Source organism: Mesoplodon densirostris, chromosome 10 (assembly GCF_025265405.1).
Source record: "Mesoplodon densirostris isolate mMesDen1 chromosome 10, mMesDen1 primary haplotype, whole genome shotgun sequence".
NCBI classification, from domain to species: Eukaryota; Metazoa; Chordata; class Mammalia; order Artiodactyla; family Ziphiidae; genus Mesoplodon; species Mesoplodon densirostris.
This window is the reverse complement of record NC_082670.1, coordinates 65,072,759-65,089,579: the sequence shown is the minus strand read 5'-3', so window position 1 is coordinate 65,089,579 and position 16,821 is coordinate 65,072,759. Positions and strand designations below refer to the sequence as shown.

Genomic DNA, 16,821 nt, shown 5'->3' with positions numbered 1-16,821 from the left:
GCCATTTGGATAAAACAAATTAATGCAGGAAAAAATCCATGATCAACAAAATATCAAAAGCCCTCACTAGAAGCCCATGTGTCCAATAATTTGCAAGAGAATGGCCACAATGCAGTAAAAGACTACAGCTTCAACACAATAGTATGGGTATATCTCAAATATGATACTGAACGAAAGCAAGTCACAAATGCATGCCATAGGACTGCATTGGTGCAAAAAGAAAGGCATACTGTTTTAAGGAAATCATCCCGAGATAGTAAAACTAAAAAGCAAGAAAATTATTAGATTACCACAAAAAAACAGAATAATGGTTACCTGGGGATGGAGGTGCGTAGGACATTTGATCCCATTGCAGTGACCACCAATGAGCTGAAAAATGAAGCTTTTCCATGTTGGATGAGGTGTTCTAGACATGAGGCTTTGATCTGGTTATTGGAATCCTTGACAGTGAAAGATCTTGAGATAAATATGTCTTGATTAGTGTAATAAAAACAGAAGATCCGAATCGTGCCATATGGTTTGTAAACCAGCAGAGAGCTGAGTTGCTCCACTGCAGTTGTTTTGTTCTACTAGGTGAGAATCTAACTGCCTTGCCTTGCTTCAGTGAACACCCATCAAATGCAATTAGAAAATAATGGGGGCGGGAGGCTGAAAAGGTATAGTGCTTCCTTTTTCTTATTCATCAATGTCCTGTGTGGTGTCCACTCCACCTCCCCACCTCCTGAGTAATCTAGAGGGAGGTGACCAGCCTCCTCTGCCACCTCAGCATCAAGCCTCTGAGAGGCCAGAGGCCAGGTGTAAAAGGCCAGCCTTCTTCCAGGTCACATCAAGACTCCACACCACCCTGGTCCTTATTCTGGGCCAAGGCTGGTGCTTGTTGCCACTTCCCTCCCTCGGCCTCCTGGAAGCTTGAGGCTGTTGGGGCCAAAGCCTCCTGAAACTCAGTGAGTCTTGTCCCCACCCCACGCCAGACAGGTCTCCCCAGGGACCAAGCCTCTTTGGGCTTTTGTAGCTTGCCGCCCCCTTCCCTACCAGTTCCCTCCTGAGGCTCCTCCCTCAGCCCCTGCATAAGTCCATATTTTTCTACATATTTTTCTGTTGTTGGAGGAGGGAGAATAAAGGGCATTTTGCTTCAAGTGGAGGCAGGAGAGACCCAGGTCCTCTCACTATCACTCAGTATGGACAAAAGCCTTAGCCACCAGAGCCTCCACTTCTGAGCTGTCGCACAGGGCTAAGAGCTGCCCTGCATTCACAGAATTGACCTCAGAACCTCATGAGGTAATAGGGGAAACCTCATGATAACATGGGAAACAGGAAGAGCTAGACAAGCCCAAAGAACCGTCAGTCCGTAAATTTTGTTGCTGCGTCCTACAGAGCCACTTGCTTAGATGCCAGATGACTGTCAGTTCCTCTCAGGATACCCTCCAGGCCAGAGTCACCCCAGACAGATCTTCACAGAGGGACAGCTCACTGGGCACCTACTCTCAGACTGTAAGTTGAGGCAAGGTCTCAAAGCTTTGGTCCTGTTGTTAGGGAAGGCAGGCAGCCTGGTGCAGCCACTCGCCCGTCCTCTCTGCTCTGCTCCGTGCAAGGCATGCTCCTGCTGCCTCCTTTGCCCCCTCACCCTGCAACTTCAGTGATGCCATTCATCCCGGGGGGGCTCAGCTGATGGACTGTAGCCAATCAGCAAACAGCTAAAGCTTGGAGGTGGTGGGAAGAGGAGGGCCGGTAGTTACCTGGGTCTGGGCGTCTGGTCACTGCGAGAATCCTGAGAGCTCTGATGGGTGGCTGGGGCCCAGGTCTTCTCAGAACTGGAGCTGGGGAAGCCACAGAAGGGTATGGGCCTCTCATTTGGGGCTGGGAAGGGTACTGCTCTCGGCCTCCCTCTTGTCTACTCAACCAGACTGCTCATGTCCCCTACCTCAGCTCATTAGGATTGGGGCTGTTGCTTTCCATAAGGCACCTTTGTGAGAAGGACAAAAAGGATCCCCTAACTAACTCCAGGAGGACATAGCCTCATGCCAGGGTGCAAAACTTGGCGTGGGCTAGCTTTAGCGCCTGTCACCCTGGGCTGAACACCCTTGGTGGGGCACTAGCCCTGCTTGGGACCATCTCCTCCTTGCCCCTTACCTATTCAAATATGCCTTTCCTCAAAGAGGCAAGGCTGTGGGACTCAGGGCCAGGCATGGTCCACTTAACGTAGTTCTGGAATGTTAAAACTTTCCTCCTGTTTCACCTTAAGCAGCAAAGACTCCTCCCTGCTCAACTCAAAAGGGTAGAGAAAGAAGAATTCGATTGCTCTGAAATACCTTCTGTGGGACTCTAGGTCCAGAACTTAGGGTGGTTCCCCTAAGAGCTGAATGAAAGGAGAGAGAACAGATTTCCTGGGAAAACAGGAAGAACTGTGCCTGTTCCCTGGACCAAAGAGGCAAAGCAACAGGAGCTGAGGGCCAGGCCTCCAGCTGCTTCATCAGCTTCCCCCACCCCAGGAACACAGGCAAATCCAGCCAGGCCAGGGCCACCTGGGCGCACAGCCTGGTGATGGGCACGTTGCCCAGCAGGACTGCCTGTGGGCAGTTAGGAGGCTATGAGAGCAAAGGACACTGCCTGCTCCTGGGTGGCGTTCCCCCTTACACCCCTGCTACTCAGCTCGACTCTGGACACCCACTGGCAGACACACAGGCTGCGGAGTCCGAGTCCCGAGTTCAACCCAGCAGTGGGGCCTTGGGCAAGTGGGCTGGCTCCTCTGAGCCTCAGTTTTCTCATCTATGAAATGGAGATAAGAAGGTCTGCTTGGCAGGTGGTGAGGTTTAAATAAGGTAAGTGACATCCATGCCTTTGATGGAGGGGGGCACGGAACTGCTGTGTTCGTTACAAAGCCAAATGGAAGCTGGCACGCTACCCAGATCACCGCGGCAAAGTGGGCCTGTTGGTGACAGTGTGCCCAGCTTCCTGTGATGCAGTAGGTGTGGGGCTGCCTGTGTGCCCCTGTGCCTCCCGCTTCTGCGTCCCCTGCCCATTCCCCCCGCATAGGGGCTGCTGCCTGGGACAGAAGCCCGTCTGGGCTCAGGCAGTGTGTGTCAAGGGGCAGATCCCCTCTAAGCAGCCCAGAGCACTGCAGCTACTGATCTAGTCGAGCCCTTTCATTCTGCAGGTGGGGAAACAGAGGACCCAGAGAGGAGGCCAAGGAATGTTCTCAACTTGCTCATCTGGTTCAAGCTGCCCAGGGTCAACCTCTCCCTCCCTCAGTACAACAGTCCCAGCCCCCTTCCGCAGTGTCCACCCAGTATTTTCACAGGCTTGCCTCTTACACAGGGGGCACTAAGGGCATATGTGTGTGAGGAAGAAGCTGGAAAGGCTTCGAGGATAAGGGGGGTCACTGGTGGAAGTTGGGGGTGTGATTCTACCTTGATGCCATCATCCCATCTAGATGAGCAGATCTTCAAGGAAGCCAGCGTTCCTTGAGCGTTTTGCATTCCTTTAGGCAAAGTTTTAACCACCTGTTCCTGTTAGTGCAGTCTTGCCCAGTTCTCCCAAGATTCTTGGGATCACTTCATCCCTGAAATGAAGAAAAGCCAAGCAGGTAAAAGTAGGAGGAAGACAAGAGACTATAACTTCCAAAGGCTTGCTCTGGAGCTGGAGCTGGAGCTGGGAGAGCATCCTGCCTAGTCCTGCCTGTTAACTCTTCTCCAGAGAAGAAAGGTGCTTATAGGCACTGGCAGGCCTAGACTAGCACAGGCAGTGCAGGCTTTAGCAGAGGCCTACCTGGCCCACACAGAGGGAAAGAGCATTCTGAGAACAGCTAGCAAACCTGGGGTTCCCAGATGCATCCCACATGCACCGAGGAGGTCCATTCTGAGTGGGTTTTCTAGGGTCTGGAGTTAGATCATCTCAGCCAGAGGTTCCAGGTTCAGCTGACTTTATTAGATCCAAATAGAGCTGTAGGTGCCATGTGGTGAATGTGTGTAGCTGAGGGTGGGTGCCACAGAGTGGGCTCGTGCCAAATGCCTTCTTGCCTAGTGTCCAGCAGCTTGGAGGATCTCCAGGGCCAAGGAAGCCACTGCACTGTTGGCCGACAAACTGTGAGAAAAACCAAAGTAGAGACATTTAGGCATCCCCAGGGTAAAATGCTCTGTCTTCCAAAGGAGCTGGCCTCTTTTGCACCCGAGTACCTGATGGCCCAGCTGCTTCCCAGAGCTGCCCCTAGCATCATCTTGAGAAGCAGAAACAGCGTTCGCAGGCTCCAGGGCCATGAGGTGAGGACCCCGAAGCCCACAGTCCCACAGGGGCTCAGCACTGGCCCTGCCACCCCTCGACGTCTGACCCCACTTTGGCCAGGTGCACCGATGCTGAGCTGTGAGGGCAAGTCAGGCGGACGGCAGCCAGAGCCTGCCGGCCCGAGGCCCACAGTGAGGCTGCCCGGCGCCTGCCTGCAGCTGACTTGTGCCACCCAGCAAAGATCCCAGCTGCTGACACTCCCTGCTCCACGCTGCCCCTTCCTGGCCAATCAGCCAGGAGCTTCGGGTTTCTTATTCTCATAGGTGTGGATGTGCAATTAAGAGCTTCAAATGGAAACTTTGTTATTGGAGCAAATTGAGACACATTTAAACCTGTGCCTTAACAACTGTTACCAAAGAAAAGAATGGCGCATAGCAAGCAGTGTGCCTTGAAGTATAAAATTAGCTGATAGCACACCCTTCGCTACACAGAAATACAGCTGTTGCCAAATGCCAGGGGGCTGCATAAAAGAGGTGGGTCGCACGGGGACAGGACTGTGGTCAGAGATGGTGCCATGCATTCCTGCTCTGTGCATCAAAGGCCCCTTTGAGGGCTGAGGGAATGCACTTGAACTTGGCCTGCTCCCGGCTGAGACCAGGCTACTCTGGTGGAGCCGTGCTGCCCACTCCGCCTGCCAGAGCAGCCCTTGGGGGCCAGTGACTGGCAAGGAGGACACACCCACCTGGCAGGGCCCCATCAGAACCGAGAATGCTGCCATCCAGTCACTCTTGGTCAACACGAGAAAACCTTTTTCTGGTGGGGCCATCCGAACAAAGCCCAAACAGGACAATTTCGGAGCAGCAGCTTGTCAACCAGTACGAGATATGCCTGGTGTAGACGTGCTAGTTGCTGGAGTGATACATGTGGGTACGGAAGAGGCCACCAGCCTCAGGGAGTCTCGTTTTCACGTGTTTGGTCCAAATTTGGGTCCAGCGCTCCCAAACTGGTACAGCATGAAGATGTGCCGGCCTCGGACACAGCTGGGGGGGTGGGGGAGTCCCACAGAGGCAGGCCGTGGAGAGGAAAGGCTCTCAGAAGCTCCCCACTCAAGCCCATGCCTCCCGGTGGCTCTCCCACCCTCTGCTAGCACACATCTGCTCACAGGGGCCTCATCTCAGCTGTCTGCACAAGGCCAGGGTCCCCAGGTATGGTCATCACCTGCTCCTCACAAACCAGTCTAGCGGAAGGCCTGTGGCCCAAGCTGGGGAGCCAGTGTCCGTGCCTTACACCACAGGGGCCACCGTGCTGAGCAGGGGACCCTCCCATCAAAGTCAGCCCGTCCTTCCCCTCAGCTCACAGTAACCACAGGTAAGAACTGACATCTTTGGCTTAAGCTACAGAGGAAAGGGGGTGGGGTAGGCCAGGAGGCGCTGTCCCCTCCCCACCCAATCCAGGATTAACACAACAAGGCTGGTTGGGGCTGAGCCTTCTCCGCAGACTCACCTTCCCAGCAATACCTCAACCGCATACTCTTCTCCAACTAATACAAAACTCCAAACACCAGGAAGCAGATTCCATAGAACCTTGTGGCTCTGAAAACAAACTACCAGGAACGCCATGCACCACCCCGCGTCCCGCACACCCAGCGAAGGCCAGGTACCCCTTAGCAGGTGGGGCCTCCTCCCCAGGGCAGGGAGAGCTGCTGCAGCTCAGGGGCCACCACATCCTCCGGCCGCCTCCCTCGGCTCTGGGGACAAGGCACTCACCGACTCATTTAATCAAGCCCCTGAACCGCCCCCAGAACCCACCTGCCAGGCCCTGGCGCTGTCACATGCAGTGAGCCATTACACAGCACACAGGCTGCCTAAAGGGTGGATACCTGGGGGAAGTTCTCTCTTTATTCCCATGCCATTTTCTCTGGTCACGTGGCACTAACATTTTAAATGACTCGTCAGCCCTACCCACCGCCCCCGCCCCGAACCACCTCTCCAGGGAGTGCAGGGGTGTGTGCGGCAAGAACCCTCCCAGCGCCCTCACTACACCGGCATCGGCGTCACCGGGGGGCTGGCAGAGAGGCCGGTTCCGCCCTCCACAGGGTGCAGCATGTTCCGGGTGACAGGGCTGTCCTGGTCTCGGCACCTCACTTCCAGGATGCTCTAGACGTACTGACTGTGAAGCTGAGGACTGGGAGGCTGACCTAACCTCAGCTTCTAGTGTCTAACAGTCTGTTCTGGGGGTTCAAGTTTTCCCTCTGAAGGCAGCCGGGGCTGTAGCGTGGGCCTCCAGACCCTCTGCAAGGTGGTGGTAATGGTGCCTCTGGCCAGGCTGCTGCGGGGGGCACGTGTGCACAAACGGGTACTGCTTTTCTCACGAGGTTCATCAGGCCTCCCACCTGGTCACAATCCGCTCCCGTCCCCACCTCTACTCCCTGTAGATGGGAATATGGCCTCCCGGCGCCGCAGGGCTGGGATGCTCTTCTTTTCTCCCTCCCGTTACCTACCCCTGCCTCCATAGTGGGGACTCCCAGGGGGTGGGGGGGCAGAGTGGCCCATCCCACACTGGGAGGGAGGGATCTCAGTGGGCAGTATCAGGCAGGAATGAGACGGTCCCTGGTGTGTAGGGGAAATGGGGGGCGGGGGAGGGAAGAAGAGCAGAGAAAAGGAACGCCAGGCTATTTGCTGAGCCCAGGTACGCTCTGTGCCGCTCCTCCCACAGCCCTCCTGGGCCTACTTACCCCCCAGCCGGGGCCAGCCACTCCAGAGCCCGCAGGAGGCTGCCCGAATTCTTGAGGCTCTCCAGGTGCTTCTCATTGGAGGTGATCTGCAAGGGAGGGAGAGGAAAGTGGTTGGCTGGCCCATCCCTGACCCATGACCCGTTGGACGGGCAACCTGAGTCTCAGGCCACCAGTGCTATTGGGCCCTGAGCCCCAGTGCGCTGCTGAACACGGAGGCAACCCTCGGGGTGAGCAGGAAGGAGTCCGCTGCAGCTGGAGATGTGCCAGGGCAGGATGGGGTGCCTCCCGTCGGTCCCTCAGGAGGGTCTGTGTTCTGGAAGCCTGAACATTTCAGTTAAAGCAAATCATGGGTGAACAAACTTTCCAGCTGTCGGTTCCGGGACCCAGTGGGCCCATGCATCCCAAGCCCGACACAACCTCTTTCATATGGACAGAAGGATGATGCTGGGCTCCCGTGATCTCAGGAGCCTGGGAAAAGAAAGAGGCACTAGGCATCAAACCGGTCACACCCTCACCCGTGTACCCTGGGAAGTGTGCCCCTGCCAACGGCCACCGTCCCGGGAGACACAGAAGAGGGACACTTGGGCACCAGAGGCAGAATCATAAACTCTCAGGGCTGGAAGGGACTCGGATAGGTGCTGACCCAGCCCAGGCTCCTGGAGACCTCCTAATTCAGCCCTTCCATAAAACGAGTCCATGCCCTACGAGGCAGAGAAGACTTCAGGAATGAACCTTGATTCTGCTATTAGACTGTTTCTCTTAATTCCCCTTTCATGTCCTATTTTTATCTTTGATATTTAATAAATGTTTTCTAATAAACACTTGTATGGAACTTCACATTTCAGAAGGCTCTGCAGTTTCCTGTACATTTTCTCACTATCCCTTGCAGTAGCCTCACCTTGCAAGGTAAGCATGTAGTGTGTTTTATAGATGAGGTGACTGAAGCTTAGTGAGATTAAGGGACCACTACGGCAGTACACAGGGAGCTTGACCCTAACCCCACATGAGGCTGGAACCAGGCTGGCCTCGGTTGTCCCCACCATTTTCTGTCTTTCCACTTGATCATAGCAACCAGGGCTGGATTATCATCTCTGTAGTTCTCAGGGAGAGGCTGAATATTTCTTAATCAATCACTCATGGTGATAGGAAGGTCACAGGGGTAGTCAGACCTTAATGTGGCCTCTGAATTGCACATGAATGAATTTGCACCTCCACTGAGACCCCATCCCACTTCCTGAGTGTGCCAGACCCCAGCTGCCAGCTCAACTGCATCAGGTGTAATTTCTGCAAAGATTTGCATCTTAAAAGAGCTGTGTGTAAATTTGTTCTGAAATTACACCCCACTTGATGAGTTCAGAAGGCTGCTATAGTTCAATTATGTCTGAAGCAAGCACAAACTTACCCTGAAAGGGTCTTCAGCGAGGATTCCCATCTAATTTTTCTCAAAACTCTGCCTCATACAGCTCAGTTGAGCTACATCCAGACTCACTGCCCTGACCAGCCCTACCGTGGGATCGTGTGTAAGAGGGTGTGCTCCAAGTTGCAAAGAGATAACAAGACTACATTCACTCACGAGGCTAGTTGGAAGGTGCAAACAGAAGAATACGGTGAAAACTATGTGATCAAAGGGAGAGACGAGAATAGCACCGTGTGCAGCTGACATAAATGCAAGCATAAACAAAGCCAAGAGAATTAATTGAAAACTATGTGATTTGGCCACTTACCTGAACCCTTACTAGCAACATCAACTGCTGTTCTATCAATATGAGTTAATTAGAAAATAAAAAATTTAAATAATATCAATCAGAGGTTCTAGTTCTGGGAAGGACAGAGAAAACACATGCCACCCTTTCCATATAAAATCTGAACAGAAGGCACAGCGCAGCTCTTTCAGAACACTGAAAAGTAAACAACACTGGCAGATTGGGAAAGGATACTGAAACCAAAGCGCCATCACCTCTTTCCCTCCAGTACAGACCACCTTGAACTCAACACACCCAAACCCCAGAAGTGGGGCACACGAGAGAGCCCCAGGAGAAGCCAGGCTTGAGGAATGGGAAAGGAAACTTCCAAAAGCTCAGAGAGAGTAGATGAACCCCCCTTTCCTTTTCCTCAGTTCTCTCTTGACCCAGGCCCCAGGCAATTCTGTGGTGGCAGCAACAGGAGCCATCAGCCAAAACTCTTCTCTCTCTCTTTCTCTCTGTTCTCACAATGTTTGGCCCCGACATGACAGCTGTGGAAGTTAAGCAGTTTGTGGCCAGACAGAAAATGGGAGACCCAGGGAGCCAGAAAGTACTGGGGAGATAACAGGGAAGAGCTCAAGAAAGCAACCCCGTAACATTATTTATGAACTTCTAGGCTCACCTTCAACCTGTGTTGGTTAAAACAAAAGGTTAAAAAAGATACACCATACAAACAGGAATCAACAGAAAGCTAGAGTGGCTGTATTAATATCAGGCAAAGAAGACTTTAGAACAAAGAAAATGATCAGGGATAAATAAAGACATAACATCCTGATAAAAGGGTTCTCTCACTAAGAAGATAAAACAATAACTGTGTATGCATCTAACAATAGAAATTTAAAATACATAAAGAAAAACGGATACAACTGAAAGGAAAAAAAGACAAATCCACAACTGTAGTTGGAGACTTCAAATAACTCTTATAGTAATAGATAGGATGAGCCGACCAGAAATCAGCAAGGATATGGAAAAGTTGAACAACACCATCATCCAACTGGATCTCACTGATATTCATAGAGCATTAAGCCCATCAACAGCAGAATTTACATTTCCCCCCAAGAATCCAGGAACATTCACCAATGTATACAATATTTTGGGTAATAAAACAAATATTTACTAATTTAAGAGAACTGAAATCATATAAATTATATTCTCTGATCATAATGGAATTAAACTAGAAATAAATAACAAAGATAACAAAAATATCTCCAATCACTTGGAAATTAAACAACATACTCAAATAATCCAAGGATCAAAGAGGACATCCCAAGGAAAATTAGAAATTATTCTGAGCTGAATGAAAATGTCAATACAATATATCAAAGTCTGTGGGGTGCAGCTAAAGTAGTACTTAAAGAGAAATTTATAGTACAATACTTACATTAAAAAAGAAACATCTCAAATCCATAATCCAAGCTTTCGTATTAAGAAACTAGAAAAAGAGCAAAACAAACCCAAACCCAAAGAGGGAAGAAAAAAAAGAGCAGAAATCAAGAGTAATGTGGTAAATGTAGGCCCAAATATATCAATATCTACATTCAATGTAAATTTACCAAGTACTACAAATAAAAGACTAACTAACATTTTTAGATTAGATATCACCAAAATAAAACACAACTACATGATGTTTACAAACATACCTTAAATATAAGGGCACAGAGTAACTGAAGTTTAAAGAATGAAAAAAGAGATGCCACACAAATTGTAACCAAAGCAAGTTGGTATAGCTAATATCAGACAAAGTAGACTTTAAGCCAATAATTATAACTAGGAATAAAGAGAGACATATTTATAAAAAGATCAACTGACCAGGAAGATATTTCAAGTCTAAATTCTAAACATACCTAATAACAACCTCAAAATCTGTAAAACAAAAAAGGACAGAACCAAAGTGAGTTACACAAATCCATAATTATGGTGGGATATGTTTCAATCTCTCCCAGTAATATGCATACGAAAATCGGAAGGGATATGGACGTTTTATACAACAAGATTAACAAACCTGACCTAACTGACATATATAGAAAAATTCATCTAACAACTGCAGAATATACACTGTTTTCAAATGTACATGGAAACTTTTCAACATATACCATATACTGGGTCATAAAGCAAGTTCTGACAAATTTCAAAGATATAAATCTAACAAAATATGTCAGGATCTATATGTTAAAAATTATAAAACGCTGATAAAATTTTTTAAAAACTAAATAAATGGATATAATGTGTTCATGAATTAGATGATTCAATAGAGTAAAGATATTAATTTTCCCAAAATATAGGTTTAACGCAGTTTCTATCAAAACCCCAGCAGGATTTTTTGCAGACCCACACAAACAGTATCAAAGTTTTGACAACCATGCAAAGGTAACTGAATGGGGGAACATTTTTGAACAAATGATGCTAGAACAAATGGCCATCCATATGCAAAAACATGACCCTAGGAACATATCTTAATACCTCAAATAAAACATCATTCAAGGGAATTCCTGGGCGGTCCAGTGGTTAGGAGTCCACGCTCTCACTGCCGAGGGCCTGGGTTCGATCCCTGGTCTGGGAACTAAAATGCCATAAGCTGTGAGGCGTGGCCAAAAAAAAAAAAAATCATTCAAAATGGATCATGGATCTGAATGCAAAATGTGAAACTATACAACTTCTGGAAGAAAATATAGGAGAAAAGATATGAGACCTTGGATTTGTTCATGAGTTTTTAGATACAACACAAAAGCACAATCTCTGAAAGAAAAAAATGGACAAATTGGACTTTATCAATGTTAAAAACTTTGCTCTTTATATATGTATGATGGAATATTACTCAGCCATAAAAAGAATGAAATTTTGCCATTTGCAGCATGGATGGACCTAGGGATTATCATACTAAGTGAAATAAGTCAGAGAAAGACAAATATATGATATCACTTACATGTGGAGTCTAAAAAATAGTAAAAATGAACTTATTTAAAAACAGAAACAGACTCACAGACATAGAAAACAAACTTATGGCTACCAAAGGGAAAGCGGGGAGGAATAAATTGGGAATTTGGGATTAACAGATACACACTACTATATATAAAATAGATAAACAATAAGGATTTACTGTATAGCACAGGGAACTATATTCAATATCATGCAATAAACTGTAATGGAAAATAATAAAATATATATATATACATATATATGTATAACTGAATCACTTTGCTGTACATCTGAAGCCAACATTATTGTAAATCAACTATACTTCAATTAAAAAATAAAAATAAAAAAATTTTAAAAGCCTTTGCTCTTTGTAGAAGATTGATAAGAGAATAAGACAAAGCACAGACTAGGAGAAAATATTTGCAAATCACATATTTGATAAAGGACTTTTCTCCAGAACATATAAAGAACTCTTAAAATTCAGCAAGAGAACAAATAACCCAATTTTTTAAATGGGCAGAAAATCTGAATAGACGCTTCATCAAAGAAGGTATTATAGATGGCAAACAAGGACATGAAATGATACACAGTAACATTTGTCACTAGGGAAACACAAATTGAAACTACAATGTAATACCACTACATACCTATTAGAATGCTTAAAATTCATAAAACTGACAATAACAAATGCCAGCCAGGATGCACAGTAACAGAAACTCTCATTCATTGCTGTGGGAATGCAAAATGGTACAGCCATGGTGGAAGACAGTTTGGCAATTCCTTATAGAATTGAAGGTAGTTTTACCATACGGCCCAGCAATTGTACTCTTAGGTATCTGCCCAAGAGAAATGAAAACTTATGTCCACACAAAAACCTGTGTGCAAAAGTCTGTAGTAGCTTTATTTAAAAATCACTAAAAAGAAAAAGGAACCGAGATGTCCTTCAACAGGGAAATGGAAAAACAGCTAGGAAAGCCTTCACGCCTTACTTGGTATATAGGTCTGACTGGATTTTTTTTTTTTTTTTTTTTTTTTTTTGCGGTACGTGGGCCTCTCACTGTTGTGGCCTCTCCCGTTGCGGAGCACAGGCTCCGGACGCGCAGGCTCAGCGGCCATGGCTCACGGGCCTAGCTGCTCCGCGGCATGTGGGATCTTCCCGGACCGGGGCACGAACCCGTGCCCTGCATCGGCAGGCGGACTCTCAACCACTGCGCCAACAGGGAAGCCCCGGACTGGGTTTTTAAGGAGCTAACAGTAAAGATAAGTCTGGATAATTTTTGAAAAGATAAGACTTTTAATTTGCCTTGCTAAGTTATTTTGCCCTCTGACACCAATTTCCTATGATTAGTCAAGCTTGTAATAGGATTTTAAATGGCTTTGAAATAATCCTTTGGAACGAGTTACTCCTTTCTCCCAGAGTCTGGTCTCCTCTTTGGCCACCAAAGGTTATAAATTATGATGGGTACCAACCTTCTTTTAGAAACATCCCACTGTATTTATCAGACAGTGTGGCCTTTACCCTTCTCTTTTCTCAGTACTTAAACTTTGTTAAACAGCAAATTGTGGGTCTGCTCACAAGCCATCCCACCTCCTCCTCTTCTGAGCTACCTAAGTAGAGAACGTTCTGGGCACACTGAGACCCGTCCTTCATGAGGCAGGAGGGAAAGTGACACTTGTCCACTGACATACTGAATTCACAGCTGAGCAACTGTTGGAGAATTTCTCATGGCTCTGATGACGGTAGTCAAGAGCGAGCACTGCAGTGACTCTCTAAGAAAATAAATAATGCAAGAGGACACTAGCAAAGAGTGTCAACACAGTACCTTCCTCCTGTAGTTAATCTTTTCATTAGAAGTCAGTTCCATTAGCAAGACAAGGAAACAATTTTATTTTGCAATAATGTTTTATAGCAGAGGTTCCTGGACCTCTAAGAGTCCATGAGTAGATTTTATTATTTCAAAACATCAAATGGCAGGTGTCCATTTCCTGAAAACTAAGCCATGCCTGCCTCACATTCTTCCTGCTCCTAAGACATCTGACTGGTAGCTGGATGGCTAAAGTCAATCAAAATGGAAACATGAATTATACTAAATACATGCAGTTCACCTGGTAGACAGGCATCCATTCAAAACATTGGGATCTTTAAGGGAAACATGATAAAAAGGTTGGGGATTTGAGCTTAGAATTAAGATTAACTTGGAAAGACAATTCCTCCATCTCTGTTTAATTGAGGGGATATGAAAAAGCAGATGATGGACTTTGGGTAAATATGCTACTTTATTCAACCTTCTGCTACAGTCCCTTGAACGTGGGTTGTGTCAATGAGCATTCAGGAATCACTGTGTAACCAAAACACTGAAAGGAGAGGCTGGTGTCCTGCAGAATCATCCCTCACGTTCCCACCAGGCTCACAAATTGTAAGGTAGTGGCTTTTTTTTTTTTTTTTTTTTTTTTTTTTAACACACCCACCGTCCAGGACAGAGTTTGGGTTGGCTCCTTTCCGGATTTCAGCTTCCCAAATGCAAACTACCAAAAGAAGCCACCTCAGGCCCTCGGTAACGGCAGGAGCCTGAAGTTGGCAGCCTCCTCAGTGTGCCTGGGGGAGCTGAGGGGAGACTAGGTCTCCCGGGGCACAGTGGCCACTGGGGGACAAAGCCAGGCCTGGTGCCAACATTCCTCAGCAAAGGCCTTAAAAACACGTTAAGTCAGAATGCACTTTACTTTGTATCATCGTGATACATTGTGAGTTTATGCTCATGAATCTGACTCACAGCATCGTCCTCTTGCAGCTCGTAAAAGCTCCACTGCCAGTGTCTCTGGTTGGAAATGGTTTCAGGTGTGGAGCTCCGTAGCCGTGAGTGAGGCAGGCACAGGCAGGCCACCGGCCTCTGTTACGAGTGTGTAATAATACGTGTCTGTCTCTTCCCTGATCCTGAATGCGTGTGGCACGACGACGCCAAGTTAACCTTAGTTTTCTAATCGTGAGTTCCTCTAGACAGGCCCGGGCAACACGGACAGACCAGAAAAAACCCAGCAGACGGAGCTGACGCGAGCAAGCGTGGCCCAGGTGCTCCCCGGCGCTTGTTGTTACAGACACACACTTCACACACGGGAGGATTATTTTAATTCCGTGGCCTTCAGATCTCATAAATACGAGTAAAAACAAGCAGGTAACTATGACAACTCTACTTCAGAGAGTTTCAATTTCAAAAATAAACCTATCCATCGAGCCCCTTTATTTTGCTCTCTTAACATATACTTTGTCTTCTCTTCAGTTAAGGTTTTTATGCTACTTCAAAGCCATTTCTACCCCTTGCATATCGAGACACGCTATCCCCTTGTCTTCTGATGCCAGGCTGGAATCTGGGAAGAACCTCTGGTCGGCGTGATGGAATCTGGCAGTCCCTCCCCGCTTTCCACCTGGTGCTCACTCTGGGTGTCTCCAGAAATTTCTTGAGCTGCCTTTCACATCCACATTTAAAGCAAGACTGATGAATACAAGCTGCTCTGCATCCAGGCCCGTGTGCCTCTTCCATGAGTTGCTGAATGCATCTGGGGCGGAAGGGAGTAATTCTCATGCACGGCCTTTGGCTGCCTCATGGCATCTGTGCCTTCCCGGGCGTCCATTTAGAAATGTTATATTCCTCAACAAAAGCAAGTGAGGCCCCTTCTGACCCAGGCTCGTAATCAGGTGGATGATCTGAAGGAAATCTAGAGGCATCCCTAAGAATGCCTGTCAGTAGATCTGCTGATCACCTAGGAGTGAGGGGGTCCAGTTGGAACCTACACTGGGGCATCTCGAGGGCAGAGGCGTGGGCTTGTGGATGAGGCAGGCCCAGTTCCAAAGCCTCAGTCACCCGGATTTGGCCTAGATCCTGTGAACTCAGGTTCTCTACAGGGAGGCTGAGACATTACACTGAAGCTGGGTGGTATCAGGCCAGAAGCAGCACCATCTTTGCATCCAGGTGGACTGCTATGGAGGTGTTCTTCCATGCGCTGCATGGAGCACAGTGTAGCTTTAACTCACAGGGAGACCCTGGCAGCACAGAGGCCCGGGGAGATGGTGGCATCCGGATACAGTGATTCCTCAAGTTGAAGAAGGCTGAAGAAGAAGAAAATAGCTGAGCTCCTCTTGTTCAAGAGCACCCATGAGTTTCCATGCTGAGCACTCAAGGAGAACGGGGAGGGTAGAGGGTGGGAGGATGCACAGGGCGTTCACCAACGTGCATAGGCAGAGCTAAGAAAACCTAGGTTTCAGGTAAAAACTGTCGTGATTCATCTTTGTCTATAAAACTAATGGAGTCAGCAGGCCTTAGAGCAAAAAGAGCTTGGAATTTGGTTCAAGAAAGGAAACCAACATTTCTGAGCACCTGTTATGTGCAGGAACGGAGTTAAGTCTTTCAAATATGTTATCTTCTTTCTGACAACCATGAAAAAGAAGTATTCCTATGCTCACTTTACAGAAGAGGAAACGGAAGCCAGCAGGGCTAATGTGACTTGCCCAAGGTCACCTGGCCAGCAGGCAGTGGAACTGAGCTAAGACCCAGTCTCCCCACCTTCAAGATCCACGTGCCCTTCCAGAGAGTCCGTTCCATCCTCATGTCTGCTAAGCACACTGCTCAGCTGTTGGCCGACTGGCTGATTAATAACAATCAATGACCGAGTGACTGATGACACGGTGTTTCACTTCAGGCTCCACCGCCTACATGCCGGTGATCTAGTGTAAAGGCTTACCAACCGTGCCGCTCGGTGCCCCCTGCCACCCCGGTAAATCGTCTGGCACCCTTTGCTCCCCTCATTGTTGCTGTTGTTGATCCCCATCATTTCCAGTGGGAGCAGGGTCCACAGAATCTCTCTCCTAGACAGCATCAGGGGTTCCAGGTCTTGACCGGAGGAGTCCATGGATCACATGTACTTCCAGTAAACACACCCTGATGTGCAGACCACCATGTGCTTGGCAGTTTCTCTTAGCGCCTGGCGACCAGAAGGCTTTTCTGCATCTCTCCTCACATCCTCAGGTGGAGGGCTGTCCCTGCTGGTGATGGGACATGAACTTACAGTTTGTGGACCGTTATCTCCTGTTCTCTTCACAATAACCCTATGAGGAAGGTCTTCTATGACTTCACATTAGAGATGGGGTGAGGCTGGCATGGAGACCCAGATCTGGCCAACTCGCTCCATCACCCTCCCTGCCCCAGTCGCCGTGCTGCC

The 16,821-nt window shown here is 48.1% G+C and overlaps 1 protein-coding gene across 6 annotated transcripts in view; it reads right to left on the bottom strand.

The window, feature by feature from the left end:
• Window positions 1-3,902: 3,902 nt before the first annotated feature.
• ULK4 (unc-51 like kinase 4) overlaps window positions 3,903-16,821 on the bottom strand; it is a 535,263-nt gene continuing 522,344 nt past the window's right edge. For all 6 annotated transcript variants that reach the window (XM_060110747.1, XM_060110746.1, XM_060110750.1 and 3 more), the window contains 2 exons: window positions 6,953-7,038; window positions 3,903-4,080 (listed from right to left, as the gene is read on the bottom strand). In XM_060110747.1, the coding sequence (XP_059966730.1) occupies window positions 4,017-4,080; window positions 6,953-7,038 (150 nt within the window). In that variant the 3' untranslated portion in view covers window positions 3,903-4,016. The remainder of the gene's footprint in view (window positions 4,081-6,952; window positions 7,039-16,821) is intronic.